The sequence below is a fragment of the Ctenopharyngodon idella genome, chromosome 11 (genome assembly GCF_019924925.1).
Source record: "Ctenopharyngodon idella isolate HZGC_01 chromosome 11, HZGC01, whole genome shotgun sequence".
Classification (NCBI taxonomy): domain Eukaryota; kingdom Metazoa; phylum Chordata; class Actinopteri; order Cypriniformes; family Xenocyprididae; genus Ctenopharyngodon; species Ctenopharyngodon idella.
In genome coordinates this window covers 14,567,073-14,580,877 of record NC_067230.1, presented here as the reverse complement: position 1 = coordinate 14,580,877, position 13,805 = coordinate 14,567,073, and the positions used below count along the sequence as shown (strand labels likewise).

The 13,805-nt window shown below is 37.8% G+C and overlaps 1 protein-coding gene across 1 annotated transcript in view; it reads right to left on the bottom strand.

The window, feature by feature from the left end:
• Window positions 1-2,039: 2,039 nt before the first annotated feature.
• ptprga (protein tyrosine phosphatase receptor type Ga) overlaps window positions 2,040-13,805 on the bottom strand; it is a 276,522-nt gene continuing 264,756 nt past the window's right edge. The window contains 10 exon segments of the mRNA XM_051912024.1: window positions 2,040-4,678; window positions 5,664-5,799; window positions 7,278-7,420; window positions 8,751-8,897; window positions 9,116-9,244; window positions 10,185-10,261; window positions 10,597-10,690; window positions 11,484-11,630; window positions 11,731-11,866; window positions 11,977-12,149. Coding sequence (XP_051767984.1) covers window positions 4,532-4,678; window positions 5,664-5,799; window positions 7,278-7,420; window positions 8,751-8,897; window positions 9,116-9,244; window positions 10,185-10,261; window positions 10,597-10,690; window positions 11,484-11,630; window positions 11,731-11,866; window positions 11,977-12,149 — 1,329 coding nt within the window. The 3' untranslated portion in view covers window positions 2,040-4,531.

The following is a 13,805-nucleotide window of genomic DNA, read 5'->3' as shown; positions in this document are numbered from 1 at the left end:
TCTGCCTAGAAACAAATGCCGTGACGCCAAACCCCTCATAGAACGCCGTCGTGTTTACTGTGACAATTAGCGCTTACCAGGATCAACTTAACGCTGGATTTTCAAAAGTATGTGAAGTTCACGAATCCACTGTTGCACGTTCTTGAATGAATAATTTAGTAGATGCACGCAGGTCTGTTATTGTAGGGACATCGACTTTACATTTTCACGCCCCTAAACATGACGCGGAACAAAACGAACTGTGATTGGTTGCGTTACATGTCAGTCAAACATCCTCTTGGGCGGTCCAGACCATAGACTGTAAAAAAAATATGGAAGTAGTATCTGTGACGTCACCTGTAGATTTCTGAAGAGCATTTTTGAAGCAAAAAAGCGGCCGCTGCCATCTTGGCAGTGCGTCATCGTGTGTCAATCCTGGATAACAGAAAATGGGCAAAGAGGCAGTATGTGGTTGGAACTGAGGCGCCACTGAGGTGCTATCTATCGATCTTAGACGCTACCTAAAATATTAATAAAGATTAGATACTATCTAATATATTAATAAAGATAACAAGTTATATCATTTAAAAGTTCTAAAGGTTTACTGTCAATCTACAGTGTCTTTTTTATGATATAGATGCTCCAGCAACAGTAATATTGTAATTTGTGTCGGGCGTGCAAATGACAACACGCAAAATCAAAAGGAGACTTCATACCTTTGTAATGAAATAGCGATCGCGAGATGAATCCAATGCGTCTCACTTGGGTAACGTTAAAATGTCCATGAACACCCATTGAAAAACAAACAACAGCACTTTTTGTCCACAAAAGTGTTAAATCCATGAAATATTGATATATGTGTCAGATTTTGTGGTGTCTTGGGAGGCATATTCTCCAGCTATTGTCATTGTAGTAAATCTAGGAAATGGTCCTCACTGCAGAACACGAGATCCAGATCCAAGACCTAGATCCAACTCCTCCCACTTTACATATCCCTAAACCCACCTGTCTCTGCCACCTGGATCTAAACCTACCCATCTCCACCCCCTGGATCTGGATCCATCTCCTCCCACTTTACATAACCCTTAACCTACCCTTCTCCGCCCACTGGATCTCGTGTGTTCTGCAGTGAGGGGCTACTGAAATCTGGGGGGCAAAACTTTTAGCCAATGCCAAGACGATCCAACAATGTGTATTCTGTTTATCTTCCGCATGAGTGCACATGGACGAAGACACACATCTGTCTCGACCATTAACACAGCAAGCCATATTATTTTGTATGAAATAATCCCAAAAAAGGCATAAATACAGCAGAGATGCCAAGTTCAGCGGCTGGAATTAGCTGAGGTAACGTGACGACTCACAGACAGCAGCGACAATCCACCTGTCACTCAAGTGGCCACGCCCTTAATTATGCAGAACTTTAAGGCTTAATATAATTTAAATGAACGAGTTATAAAAAAAATTCACACCCCCCAAAGTTGTCATGAAGGGCAAAATTAGCTATATAGACCAAAACCACAATTTGTACCAGGCTGTAAACAGGCTGTTTTTCTGCTGTAAAGTTGGGCATTTTAACATGGGACTCAATGAGATTTTGCTCTCTTTTGGAGCCTGTCCCTAGTTGATCAATTGCAGTTTAAGTCACTTCCATACTGGCTTCAAGATAAACTGGGGGAGGTTGCTGCTTGGTCCAGACCTTCTGCCGTCAGTCTGAAAGTCTGGCTACGCGAGACTAATGTTCAATTTTTAAAACATTTATCTCAACATTATTTATTTATGCAGTTGTAATTTTACCAATTTAGAAGTAGTGGACACATGCCAGTGTTGTTAGTGCTTTCATTTGATTGGTAACAGCTCTATATAGTCTTGTTATTCCAACTATATTTATTGATTACATATAAGACATTTCTCAGGCTGTAAACGTGGATCTTGCAGATGAATTTGAGGAGTGCTGGTCTGGTCTTGGTCTCGTTCCCTTGACTACAACACTATTGTAAAGAAGCAATCAAATACAAATAACCAATACCAAGCATCATAGACTCTCACTCCACACAATGTACAACATGGAGATTTACTTAAAGTACATCAAAACTCATATTTTATTTTATGTATAGCAATACAATTTACATATTAAATAACACTATAATAGAATGCTTTGATATAGCTTTCAACAAAAAGAAAAACAAAAAAACAAGAAAAAAAAAATCCTTTGTGTGTTATTCCAGATTACAAAAAGAGGATATGATGGTGACACCCACCTGCTTTATATGAGAGAATTATTCTTTGACTTAGAAGAGCTATTCTATTGCACTTCTGGACAATGAAACAGATTTTATTTAGATTCAAAGAGGGAAAAAAACAAAGAAATACCACAATCACTGCCTTAGTTTATGATTGTTGTGAATGTTTTTGGAATGTGATGTCAGCCACCTTCTGAAGGATCTGGGGACATTTTGTGTTAACCATCAATATGAGAACTAAACACAAAACTAAAAACAAACAAAGTTGATTTATATGAAAATATAACGTTTGCGACTATATGCCAGGATACAAAGCTTTCAGAGAGCGATGGGTTATTGAAGCGACAAAAGATATGTACATGATAATGCAAATATGTTTGCAAATGCAACCCACAAATAATGCTAGGGCAAGAAAAGGAAAAAAAGGGGACACCACAGGACATAAATGTAAGAAAAGATTTAGAAATGCAACTTGTTACCTCCAATGACCTTACGTGATGTACAAGCAAAGTCAGAATATTACCCCAAATGTTGGAGAGATGTAACTTAATTTTTCAGCCTCCTTCTTAGGAGAAACAAGACATTAATTGAATAAACACCTTCAATAAGTGTCTTCTCCATCTTAACATCATAACGTTATCTTTCTAAAGCATTTCAAAAGACAAAGATTCAACAGCTTTCTTCTTCACATCAAAAGAAATCAGTAATTGTATACATTCTCATTCACTTTAATTGCAACATAAAAAAGCAAAAAATAAAAATAAAAGTGACCTGTGAAACAAACAATTTTAGTGAAACAATTTTGACAAAAACAAAAAAAACAAAACAAACATTATTTTGCCTGTGGAATCATCCTTTTCAACATTGTTTTTCCAGACACCATCAAAAACATTCTTTTTAAAACTTCTTTCCCAATAAAAATAAACACTTTCTCACACGTTTTGTGAATGGAGTGACAGTTTAGTCTTTGGTAAAAATTAATGAATCATGGGTCCCCTGTTTTTTAAGACTGATTCTAATGTTATGTTAGCAAGGCCTTTGCGCTGTATGGTATGAGAAAACCATTTATGATATTACAGTAACCATTTTTCCTAGCGTATCTGAGGATAATCGATATGAAATGACACTGTGAGAAGTCTGTTTAGTGAAGAAATGCGTAGTCTACAGGTTTCTAGTAAAACCAGTCAATACCAAACACAACACACACCTATATCACACACATACACACACCTGCCGAGGTGAAATGAGACTGTACAGAAGGCATCGAGAGACTTGTATACATTATTCTCAAAGTTATGGGACGGCTTATGACAGAGAGCTAGCTAAAAAAAAAAAAAAAAGAGGACAAAGTAGAGCAGTAAAAAATTACAAAATTAAGTGGGCAAATAACAGAATTACCTCCTACATTATGAGTCCATAGGTAATGCGATATCATTACCTGTTCGGTCGCACTCAAGTGACACAAGTAGCAGCTTGCAGCATAAAGCAATGGCGAAATCAAACCAGCAGGGGGTGCTAGAGAAGTCATGAGCTCTGCGGATCCTTCAACCGAGCGCAGTGACTGTGACAGTTAACATTTACAAAAGCACAAGTTATCATGATATACGATATATTCATATATATTAAAAGCAGAATATGAATCATACAAAAGTTCACAGTAGCTGTTTTAATACCACCTTTTCGAAAGTAAATATGGGTTTAACTAGAAGCATAATGAATAGATCTACTATTTGGGGTGCGCAAAATGATCAGAGCAAATAAACAAACCAAAACTAACAGTCCATATAGCTCATATGGTCTTTCGTCGGTGAATCTGGCGTTTTGTGGCGAGTCTTCGCAAGTTGGGCGTGGGATTAATCTCTTTTTCCAGCTTCTGAGGTGTGCGTGGAAATCGTTTTTCGTTTGTGGCGGTCGTTTCTAAAGCTTCGGAGAGCAGCTTTATTATGGAATGTCAAAACAACGGTGTGACAGTGAGAGTTCAAGCGAGCGAGACGGCCTGACTGTGGTCGAGATGGTGGAGTAGGCAGTAACACTGATAGTTTCATAGTGCAAACTAGACAGAACTGTGTTTCATTTTGTTTTGTTTGTCGTGAACTCAAAAAACGTCGGTGCAAATGTTCAGTAGGATAACATTAAGACATAAAATGGCGAAAAAATAAATATCAAAAACTTTTTATCAGTGTAAAAAAGTAATCAGGTTATTCTTTTAACCAAGAGTTCTGGCAAAAAAGGCCTCAGAAAAAGTCTGTCTTAGTCCTTGAAGTTTTACAAAGTTAGATTAAGTGCCTCTTCGCGCCTGTTCGGGGGCTTTAGACGAGGGACTCCATGCTTTCAGCCGGGTCCGATTCGTCAGACATGGCCATACTGCCGTTTCTGTCCAAGGACATGGGGCTTGATCCGTTCTCTTTCGTGCTTATCAGGCTGAGCATAGCTTTGTAAAGGTACTGGTACTGTTCCTGAAAAACAGAGGGAGACAAAACATGACTATAGAATGGGGCACAGAGGAAAATAATGTTTCGTTTAGAAAACTAGACAACTAGCTGAAAAACGAACACAAACAAACAAGCGATTGATGCCCGGCCGTGCAAAATTCGCTGCCACAATGCTATGATTTTACTAGAATGTTCTCTGTGGAATTCTGGTCTCTAGATATGGCTCTGCACCCTCCTTCCAACTCCAGTCCAGTAGGTGGCAGAAACACACCTTTTATCACTTCCATCACTTACTGGAATGGAGTGTGAAGTGCTGAATGGTACCAAAGAGATCACAGTTTTGCTGTTAAAATGGATTAAATAGTATGATCCCACACATAACATGAAGAAAAAAATATATATATTGTGACAACAAATTAAGAATTTGTTTGTTCCCTCGTTTTAGTTCAGTCGTGACCATGTTGTACTAATTCATTCTAATTCGAGAACGAATGAATACGTCGTGGGAATTAATGTTTTGGCCACATTTTAATAATTTGTCCCTTTGTTTTAGGCCATGTTGTAAAAATGTGTTCTAATTCGAGAATTAATAAGTTGTGTGAACGAATTTGTGGCAACATTATATTAATTTGTTTCCTCATTTTTAGTTAAATCCGTCGCCAAATTGTCTGAATTCGTTCTAATTTGGGAACAAATTTTCTGACCACAATTTATTAACCCTGTTCCCTTGTGATTAATTCGGGAACAAATTAATTAGTCGTGGATCAAATCATGTTTTCTTCTTTCTCTGCATGTCATGTGCGGGGCTCTGTAAAATAATGCTTGCTGATCAATTCTGTTTTGGTAAGAATTTTGGTGCCTTATTAAGCATTTCTTCTGTAGAAGAAATAAAGTCTAGGTTTGAGAGTGAGTAAATGATTCATTTGTGTGTGTGTGTGTGTGTGTGTGTGTAAACTAAACCTCTAAATACGACCTGTATAAACATATAAACCTCAATATAAACACTTACAATGTCGGTAAAGACTCCAGGTCTCATGAGGTTGATCATTTTGGCCACCTGATAGACCCCCACAGCTCCTTCACTCTCCAGCTGCTGTGACAGTGTGGTGAGAGCACATAACATCCCAGCAGACACTGCACCAAACCTGTCCACACACAAACATTTATATTGCTGTATATGGTAATATACACTGCGAGGTGTGTGTAGGAAGACACATCATGACCATATTCCAGGATGACAAATATCAAGATTCATCAGGCTCAAATTATGAAAGAATGGTTGAAGAATCATTTTCACACATGAATTGGCACCTCTGAGTCCATTCCTTAAATTCATTGAAAGTCTTTGGGTTGTGCTGGAGGAGACTTTACAGAGTGCTCACCTCTTGCATTGTCAATTCAAGATCTTGACCAAAAATCGATGCACCTCTTGATGGAAATACCATCACAACATTTATTCATCGCAACTTGTCCTTTAAAAGTATAAACATAAATGTCGTTCAACCTATTTTACTTCTTAGGGCGTACTCCCCACTCCCCTGCTGGCCTGCACTCACATCGCACTTAACGTTCTGTGCCGTATCAGAAGATTATTACAGAGGCAGCTGAAGTACATGGAAGAATGAAACTGAAACTGCTGCTTGCTATAAGCAGAAATATTTTTTTCTATTTTTATAGATCATCTGGTACAGGCCATTTTCTGTCTCATTTCATCTTGTGTCTCTGACAGCAGTGCAATGTCTCCCACCATAAACACTAAATTTAAATCTATGGGAATCGAATTCATTACTGTTTCTACTGTTTGACACCCTAAGATGCTGTGATCCAATTAGCTCTAACGAGTATCCTTTAATTTCAGCAGACATCACTTTGCAACAAAACGACTAACAATAGCCCCTTCATGTTTATTCATTATGTTAATGAGGTCTGCTTGCCTCATCTGATAAACATGGCGGACTAATTGAGCTTTTCAAAATGTGTAATGTTACTATGGTATCACCCTAAGAGCTTTCGAAAAGATGGCTGTCTTAATTAGCATCGCGTTCATTAGCGGTGAAGATAAGCTAGTCTGTCAAATGCTCCTCCTGCAGAAGCTGTTGACAGAAGCAAAGATCTGGCTCTCCTGTGGAGATATTTCTGCGCTTACCGTCTCCCTGGGGTTTGACAGAGAGCTACTTCTGGCTTGAAGGAATGTGAACTCTTTGTAGTCTTAAATGGAAGGCCTTGTGTTTTCACTCGGTGAAAATTAAGACTGAATTGAAGCCTCCATCAAATTTCTAGAATGAGCTGAACATGAAGGATGGCCAAAAAGCTGACGTATCAAGAGTGAATGTTTGAGAATTTAAGGCTGAATTTGCACATTAGGTACAAAAAGTATAAGCATACACTACAAAGCAAGTATGAAGTAAGCCTCAAGTCACAAAACGTGAAAAAATGTTGTAGTATGTTACATTTCTGACATGCTACATATTATCTCAGATACTTAGTATGCAAATTGTGATTGAACCAATGTTTCTCTCATTCCAACCTCTAAAGCCAAAGGCAGTTGTCAGTCTTGTACAGGTTTTCTAAGTCAAATTGTAAATTAAAAGAGGCAAATTTTGAATAAAAGAGCATTACTTACTCATCATGCACTATAGTGGGTCCATCTCTGGTCATGGCCTCTTCTTTGATGACATTGATGAGCTCAAAGGTGCTGCTAATGGGAGCGTCAGGGTTTGGCCATTTTGGGCACTGAAAATGACGAACTTCTAAAACATAATCATCCTAAAGAGAGAAAGGAAGAGAGAGATAATTTCAAATTATTTATATTGTTTCACCATCGTTTCCACAAAATATTAATTGGCACAACTGTTGTTTAATGTATGTAAAAAGTATCCAACATGGATAATAATAATAAATGTTTCTTGAGCACCAAATCCGCATATTAGAATGATTTCTGAAGGATAATGTGACATTGAAGCTTTGCCATCAAAGGAATAAATTATGCATTAAAACTGTTATTTTAAATGGTAACAATATTTCAAAATTACTGTATTTTTGATTATAAAACGGTTAGTTCCTGTCCTTGATTCTGATTGGCCGATAAAACACGGCTATGTGTGTAACTGTGTCCACGCCTTTTCAGCGCTAATTTTTCACTGCGTGTCTTTAGTAAATCCTGACAGTAGTTTTTTTTTTTAACGCCAAAAGAGGGTTTGCAGTGGCAGAAACTGTTAGAAAATCGAGTGAGCGAGTTTATTACCTGCAATCAGATTTAACATTTTCCTTCAGGTCAGTCCTATGTTCATAATAAAAAATCTGTTTAAATGTCTGATGTTTTATCTTGTCCTTTTAACATTTAAGGGGTTTTCCCATGACTGACAGCGCTAGTCAAAGCATTTGTCAGTTGCGTCTTGTACTGTGTTCACAACAATTCAGTCTTTTCAATATAAAAGTCTTCACTACTGACTGACACACTCATAAAGACAGTCTGTGCCGCCATCTAATGGTGTAATAATGTAACTTCTGTTGCTGTTCACGGTCAGGGACTATTTTTTCCGGCGGAAGGAAGGCTTTAAGTGAAAGTTTACTTCATGAAAGATGCATTGATACATATTGTTGGCTTTAATATTTGTATTGTGTGGTAACCGTTTTATGAAAGCAATAAGGTACTCGAGGATAGTGCTGTATCGTGAATAAGTCACGACTGAAGAGCGTTGTTAGGCACGATGTGAAGCGGAGTAATAAAGGTGTAAACGGGGTGTAAAACATTTTGAGCTTGTCTACTTTCAACCGCTTCCAGAGTTAATCGAAAACGCATTCGACCGGATTGCTTTCGTAGTGTAGACGATCATGTGATCGAATGTGTTCGTACAGCCACAAAAGACCGCCTACTGACTTAGGACCAGATTTACAAAACAGGGCAGAGCGTGAGAGCACAATCCCATAAAAGTGATCTACTGACGACGTGCGAATTAAAGAACAGCCAGATCATTTCCAAAATTACCAAACGCAATCTATATTATATACAGTGACATAATATTAGATGAAACACATACAATTATTTATATATTCTTCTTAGTTTCATTCCACATCTTATCCTTCAAAGACAGACCTGTGTGGCCTCCAGGATGAAGTCATGAATGATGATTTGCTCCTCATTGGAGAGACAGAGTCTGTCTTTACTGATAAGGGTGACTGTAAACGCCTCACAGTTCATGGCTTCCTCTCGACTCGGCCAATACACAAACTCATCCTCCGCCTGTGGAAACAAACATGAGTGAGCATCAACGCGAATTAATTAAAGACTTTCAGAAAGACTGATGCTCTTACAACCAATTCCCATAATTCACTGCTCACAATAAGGCATCAGCTGACCTTGAGGAGCACAGCATATAACATTATCTTGAGTTTCCCTCCTTAGAGGCATGACATCACTCAAGGCAAATAGGAACTTTGCAGATGGTATTGAATACCCACCAGGCCCTGGTTGTCTGGTAACATGACGATGATTTGAGCGTTGTGGTCCCAGATCATCCTCCAGAAATCTTTAGTGGTGTGAGGCAGGGGATGCTGGGTAATGATGAACTCATTGCTCCGGTAGTAGCCCTAGTAGTAGTAAGAAAATGTTCAAAAAATGCAATCAATTATTTTGGCTTTCAGTATACAACATATGGAAGCCCGTTTCCGCCACTAAATAAAAAAATAAAAACAGTAATTGCAACTTTTAATCTCAGAATTTTTTCTCACAATTGCGAGTTATAAAGTCAGAATTGTGAGATATAAACTCGCAATTGCGTGATATAAAGTCACAATTCTGACTTCTTTTCCTCACAATTGTGTAAAACTGACTTTTTTTCGCGATTGCAAGTTTATATTTCAGAATTGTGACTTTATATCACGCAATTGCGAGTTTATATCAGAATTGTGAATTTATATCACGCAATTGCGAGCTTATATCTTAGAATTGTGACTTTATTTCACGCAATTGCGAGTTTATATCTCGCAATTCTGACTTTATATCACGCAATTGCGAGTTTATATCTCAGAATTGTGAGATATAAACTCGCACTTGCGAGATAAAAAGTCAGAATTCTGAGATAAAAAGTCGCAATTACTGTTTTTATTTAGTGGCGGAAACCGGCTTCCATAACAACAGGTAGCATATATAAAAGAGACTCAAAAAGTGCCCCAATTTACCCACCCTATCTACTTAGTTAATTTCAGTCACTTAAAAAATCTTAGGGCTTAGGATATCACTTAAGAGTAGTTAAAAATACAAAATTACCATGTGAAGTTTGTGTTTGATTCCCTAATGCCTGTTTTCTCATTGACATGTCATCTTTGAGCCTTGTATAAACCCCTTTCTATGTACTATTTGAAAAAACGTGTGCTCAAAACCAGTGCACAGGTGCTGTAAAACCAACATTACAGCAAATGTTCACTCTTACGAGTGTAAAACAGAAGAGTTTTTCCCAGAACACTGAGTGCTATTTTGAAATCCAGTACAGGTTAATGTTTAACTGTAGTGGGGGTGTTGGGTACTCACCATTATATAAGACGCATTGATGTAATCAGTGCCTTTCATTCCAGGCAATGGTGCAAGACCAACACGTGCTCTTTCCGCTGAGAGGGACAAAAACAGCCAATCAGGATGCAGAATAAGAAAGCGGGTCAGTGATGTGATCTCATTAGCTCAAACAGAGCTGCAAGCACAGTTTTGAAAGATGTGTTGCAAATTGGATTCAAGAACATTAGTAAAGATAATTGTCATAAAGGGCCAAGGTATGTGAAAAAGAACAAAAAAGAAAAGAAAATGGCCACAGACACCACAGAACACAATAAGCAATACACAATAAATAAATTGGATATGCTATTACATGTACATTTAAATCTGACAACAGATGCTACAATGCTAATAAACCTTAATTGTCTTAAATATTTTAGTTTATGTTACTCACATGGGACAACGGAAGAGTTGCGGTTCTTCTCCTTGTTGCATTCTTTCTGAGCACTGAAGCACTCCACAAATCTTGCATTGCACTGAGTCACCAACTGTACATCAAGGACAAAGAATTATTTTTTCTTTATTTCAAACTAGCATGAATACATCACATAAGACAAAGCCAACCTTTTGAATTCAACAGGAAGGAAGTATGTCCAGTTGCAGTCTATGAACCATAAACCGTGAGAATTTCAGGGCTCAATAAAGAAAAGAAAAGAAAAGAAAACAAAAGAAAACAAAAAACCAAGGAAAATGAAAAGAACAAAAAAGAACAGAATCCAAAACAAAACAAAACAAAAAAACACACAAAACAAAACACGAGCCGGACCTTTTTATTTTTAACAGAACAAAAGATTTCGTTAAAACACAAAACAAACACAAAACAAAACAAAATATTCCTCACGTTAAGTACTGCAACTCAAATCTTTGGAACAGGAAGGAAATATGTGCCGCAGTTGTAGCCTACCAAATAAAACGTGATGTGGATTTATATTCTGGTATTGAAACCGTACCAGACAGAACCATAAAAAGTGAGAATTTCAGGGCTCAATAAAACATTTTACAAACTCATGAAACTCAAGCAGACCACATATCACACATTTTTCCCACACAGAACCTGTCAGACTTGGGGTTTAAGTCACAGTGTGCTAACCAGGTATGAAACGATAAAGTATTAAGCGATAAAAGTGAGCCAATTTCTTTGGTTCAAAATTCTTCTCCACATAAATGTGCATTAAAAATCAAATTTCTTCTGATATGCTGAGAATGTGTCACGCATAGCAGTTCTGCAATGACAAATTGCTTGTCGAAATGACTTTGCATAAGGAAAGAGATAGTCCCAACCTTGAACTGCTTCTCTAGTCGTGTTTTGCCCCCTGGGCCCGGCGTCAGGATGTTGTTGACGTAACTGTGCAGCTGACTGGAGGGCACCTCTGTTTCCTTCCCAAGAATGGCTTCCATCAAGGCATCGTGGATGAAGATATACTGCTCCTAAACACACAGAGGCAGACGAAAAACAACAACAACAGAGAGCTAAAGAGACATGCTAGATGACACACACAAACAGGACAGATTTGGACTGGTGACTCACCTCCGTTTGGACCAGGTAGTTTCTCTGAGTTCGTATATGTTTGAGGAAACCCAGCACATTGACTGAGCCTTTATCCTTCAGCTGCTGTAGCATGCTGTCAATCACAATGTAAGTTCCGGTCCTGCCCACACCAGCACTGAGGAAAATACATTAAGAACATTTAAAATCTTTTTGTTTTTGCTCTCTTTAGCCATTAAATTAGCCAGTGGAAGTGTGTGTGTGTGTGTGTGTGTGTGTGTGTATTACCTGCAGTGTACAAGCATCGGGCCCATCTCTGGAGTCTGTGCGGCAGAGGACTTCCTAACGAAGGTGAGCACAGGTAACGTGTACTCAGGGACACCCATATCCGGCCACTGAGTGTAGTGATACTGCAGAACTGTTCTCTCACTCTGACGGCCCTTAGTGTTACCCTTCTGACCCTGCAAACACAAACAGACAAAAGTCTCACAACTACATATGACTCTTCAACAGAAAAGGACAAAGAACACAGACGTCTGCTGTTTTTAAATTAATCCAAAATGAGACACAAAACAATCTGACACAAAAAGCAAAGCAAAGCAAAGTGAAACAAAACCAAAAAACAAAGCAAACAAACAAAACAAACAAGCAAAGCAAAACAAAAACAAAGTAAAACAAAACAAACAACAAAAAGCAAAATAAAACAAACAAAAACAAAGGAAAGCAAACAAAACAAAACAAAGCAAAGCCAAACAAAAACAAAAGTCATAACCATGGCTACATTCTAAATTGACAACATATTGCATATTTAATAACCTAAGCTTTGACCTGACCTATTTATTAATTTTTTTTCCTAGTGAGAATCATCCTTAAGTCAGTTTTTTTTTTTTTTTTTTTTTAAGTACAGGGCCGTTTTAAACGACACCATTTTCAACTAAAAACGGCAAACTTTTTATGCGTTTTGGCCGTTCATTTACACAACAACGCCGTTTTGGTGGTCTGAAAACGCAAACTTTTGAAAACGGGTTTCAAACTGCAAGTTTTTGAAAACGGTCTCCATGTAAACAACAAAAACGTGAATCTGTAAGAACGATGACGTCATGCACAAGTTCAGTCTATAGTGTTTCATTGCCATCTAATGGCCTGCCGGCAGAATACAGCGTTTTTAGTCATTTTCATTGATTCGTATGAATGGGGATCGTTTTGACAATGGTGTATGCGGAAAACTAAAAAAAAAACGTTTCCGTTTTAATCATATTATTGTCGTGTAAAAGTAATCTATATTTGTGTGGATATTTTCAGAAACTTGGCCCTGGCAGGTAGCAAAAAAAAAAATTACACAACACAACGCAATTGTATCTGACAGTCATTAAACACAAACACCCGATTAATCTCCATATATCCAAATAACCCTTACTTGACATTCAAACTTGCAGCACAGATGTGTGATTTCTTTCTTTTTTTTAACCATACATTACCATACATGCATTTTTCCTTGCCGCATAAAAAGGTGGCACCTAAACTCACATCTAACTGGCTGCTATAAAAAGACTCTTATTTCTTTGCTGCCAGTGGCCTTGGTGTGGCTCTGTGTATTATGAAAGAGATTTACACAGAAAGCAGATCACTCTCACTGACGCTGTGAAGGCCAGGACCTTGCATAAGCTCCTTAAGATTTCCTCTGGCTTTTAATGCTCAACCCTGCCACAATCCTTCACATAGGTAATGGAAGGCAGGCCAAACCATGCATAATATGGATCATTCTATTAAATGAGTGCCTTTTCTAGCTTGATGAGGTGATTTTAAAATAGATGTATATAAAACAGTCTATCTGAATAATGAACAAATACTGTGTATAAGTGATAATTGTGATGGGTGATTTCAAAACCTGGAGGTTTTGAAATCGCCCATCACTAGATATTGTTGAATAAAGTTTTTTTTTTTTTTTTTGGCGCACAAAAAGTATTCTCGTCGCTTCATAATATTAAGGTTGAACCACTGTAGTCACATGAACTGTTTTAAATATGTTTTTAGTAGCTTTCTGAGCATTGAAAAAGGAAATTAACTTGCTGGCAATGGAGGCCTCACTGAGCCATCGGATTTCATCATAAATATCT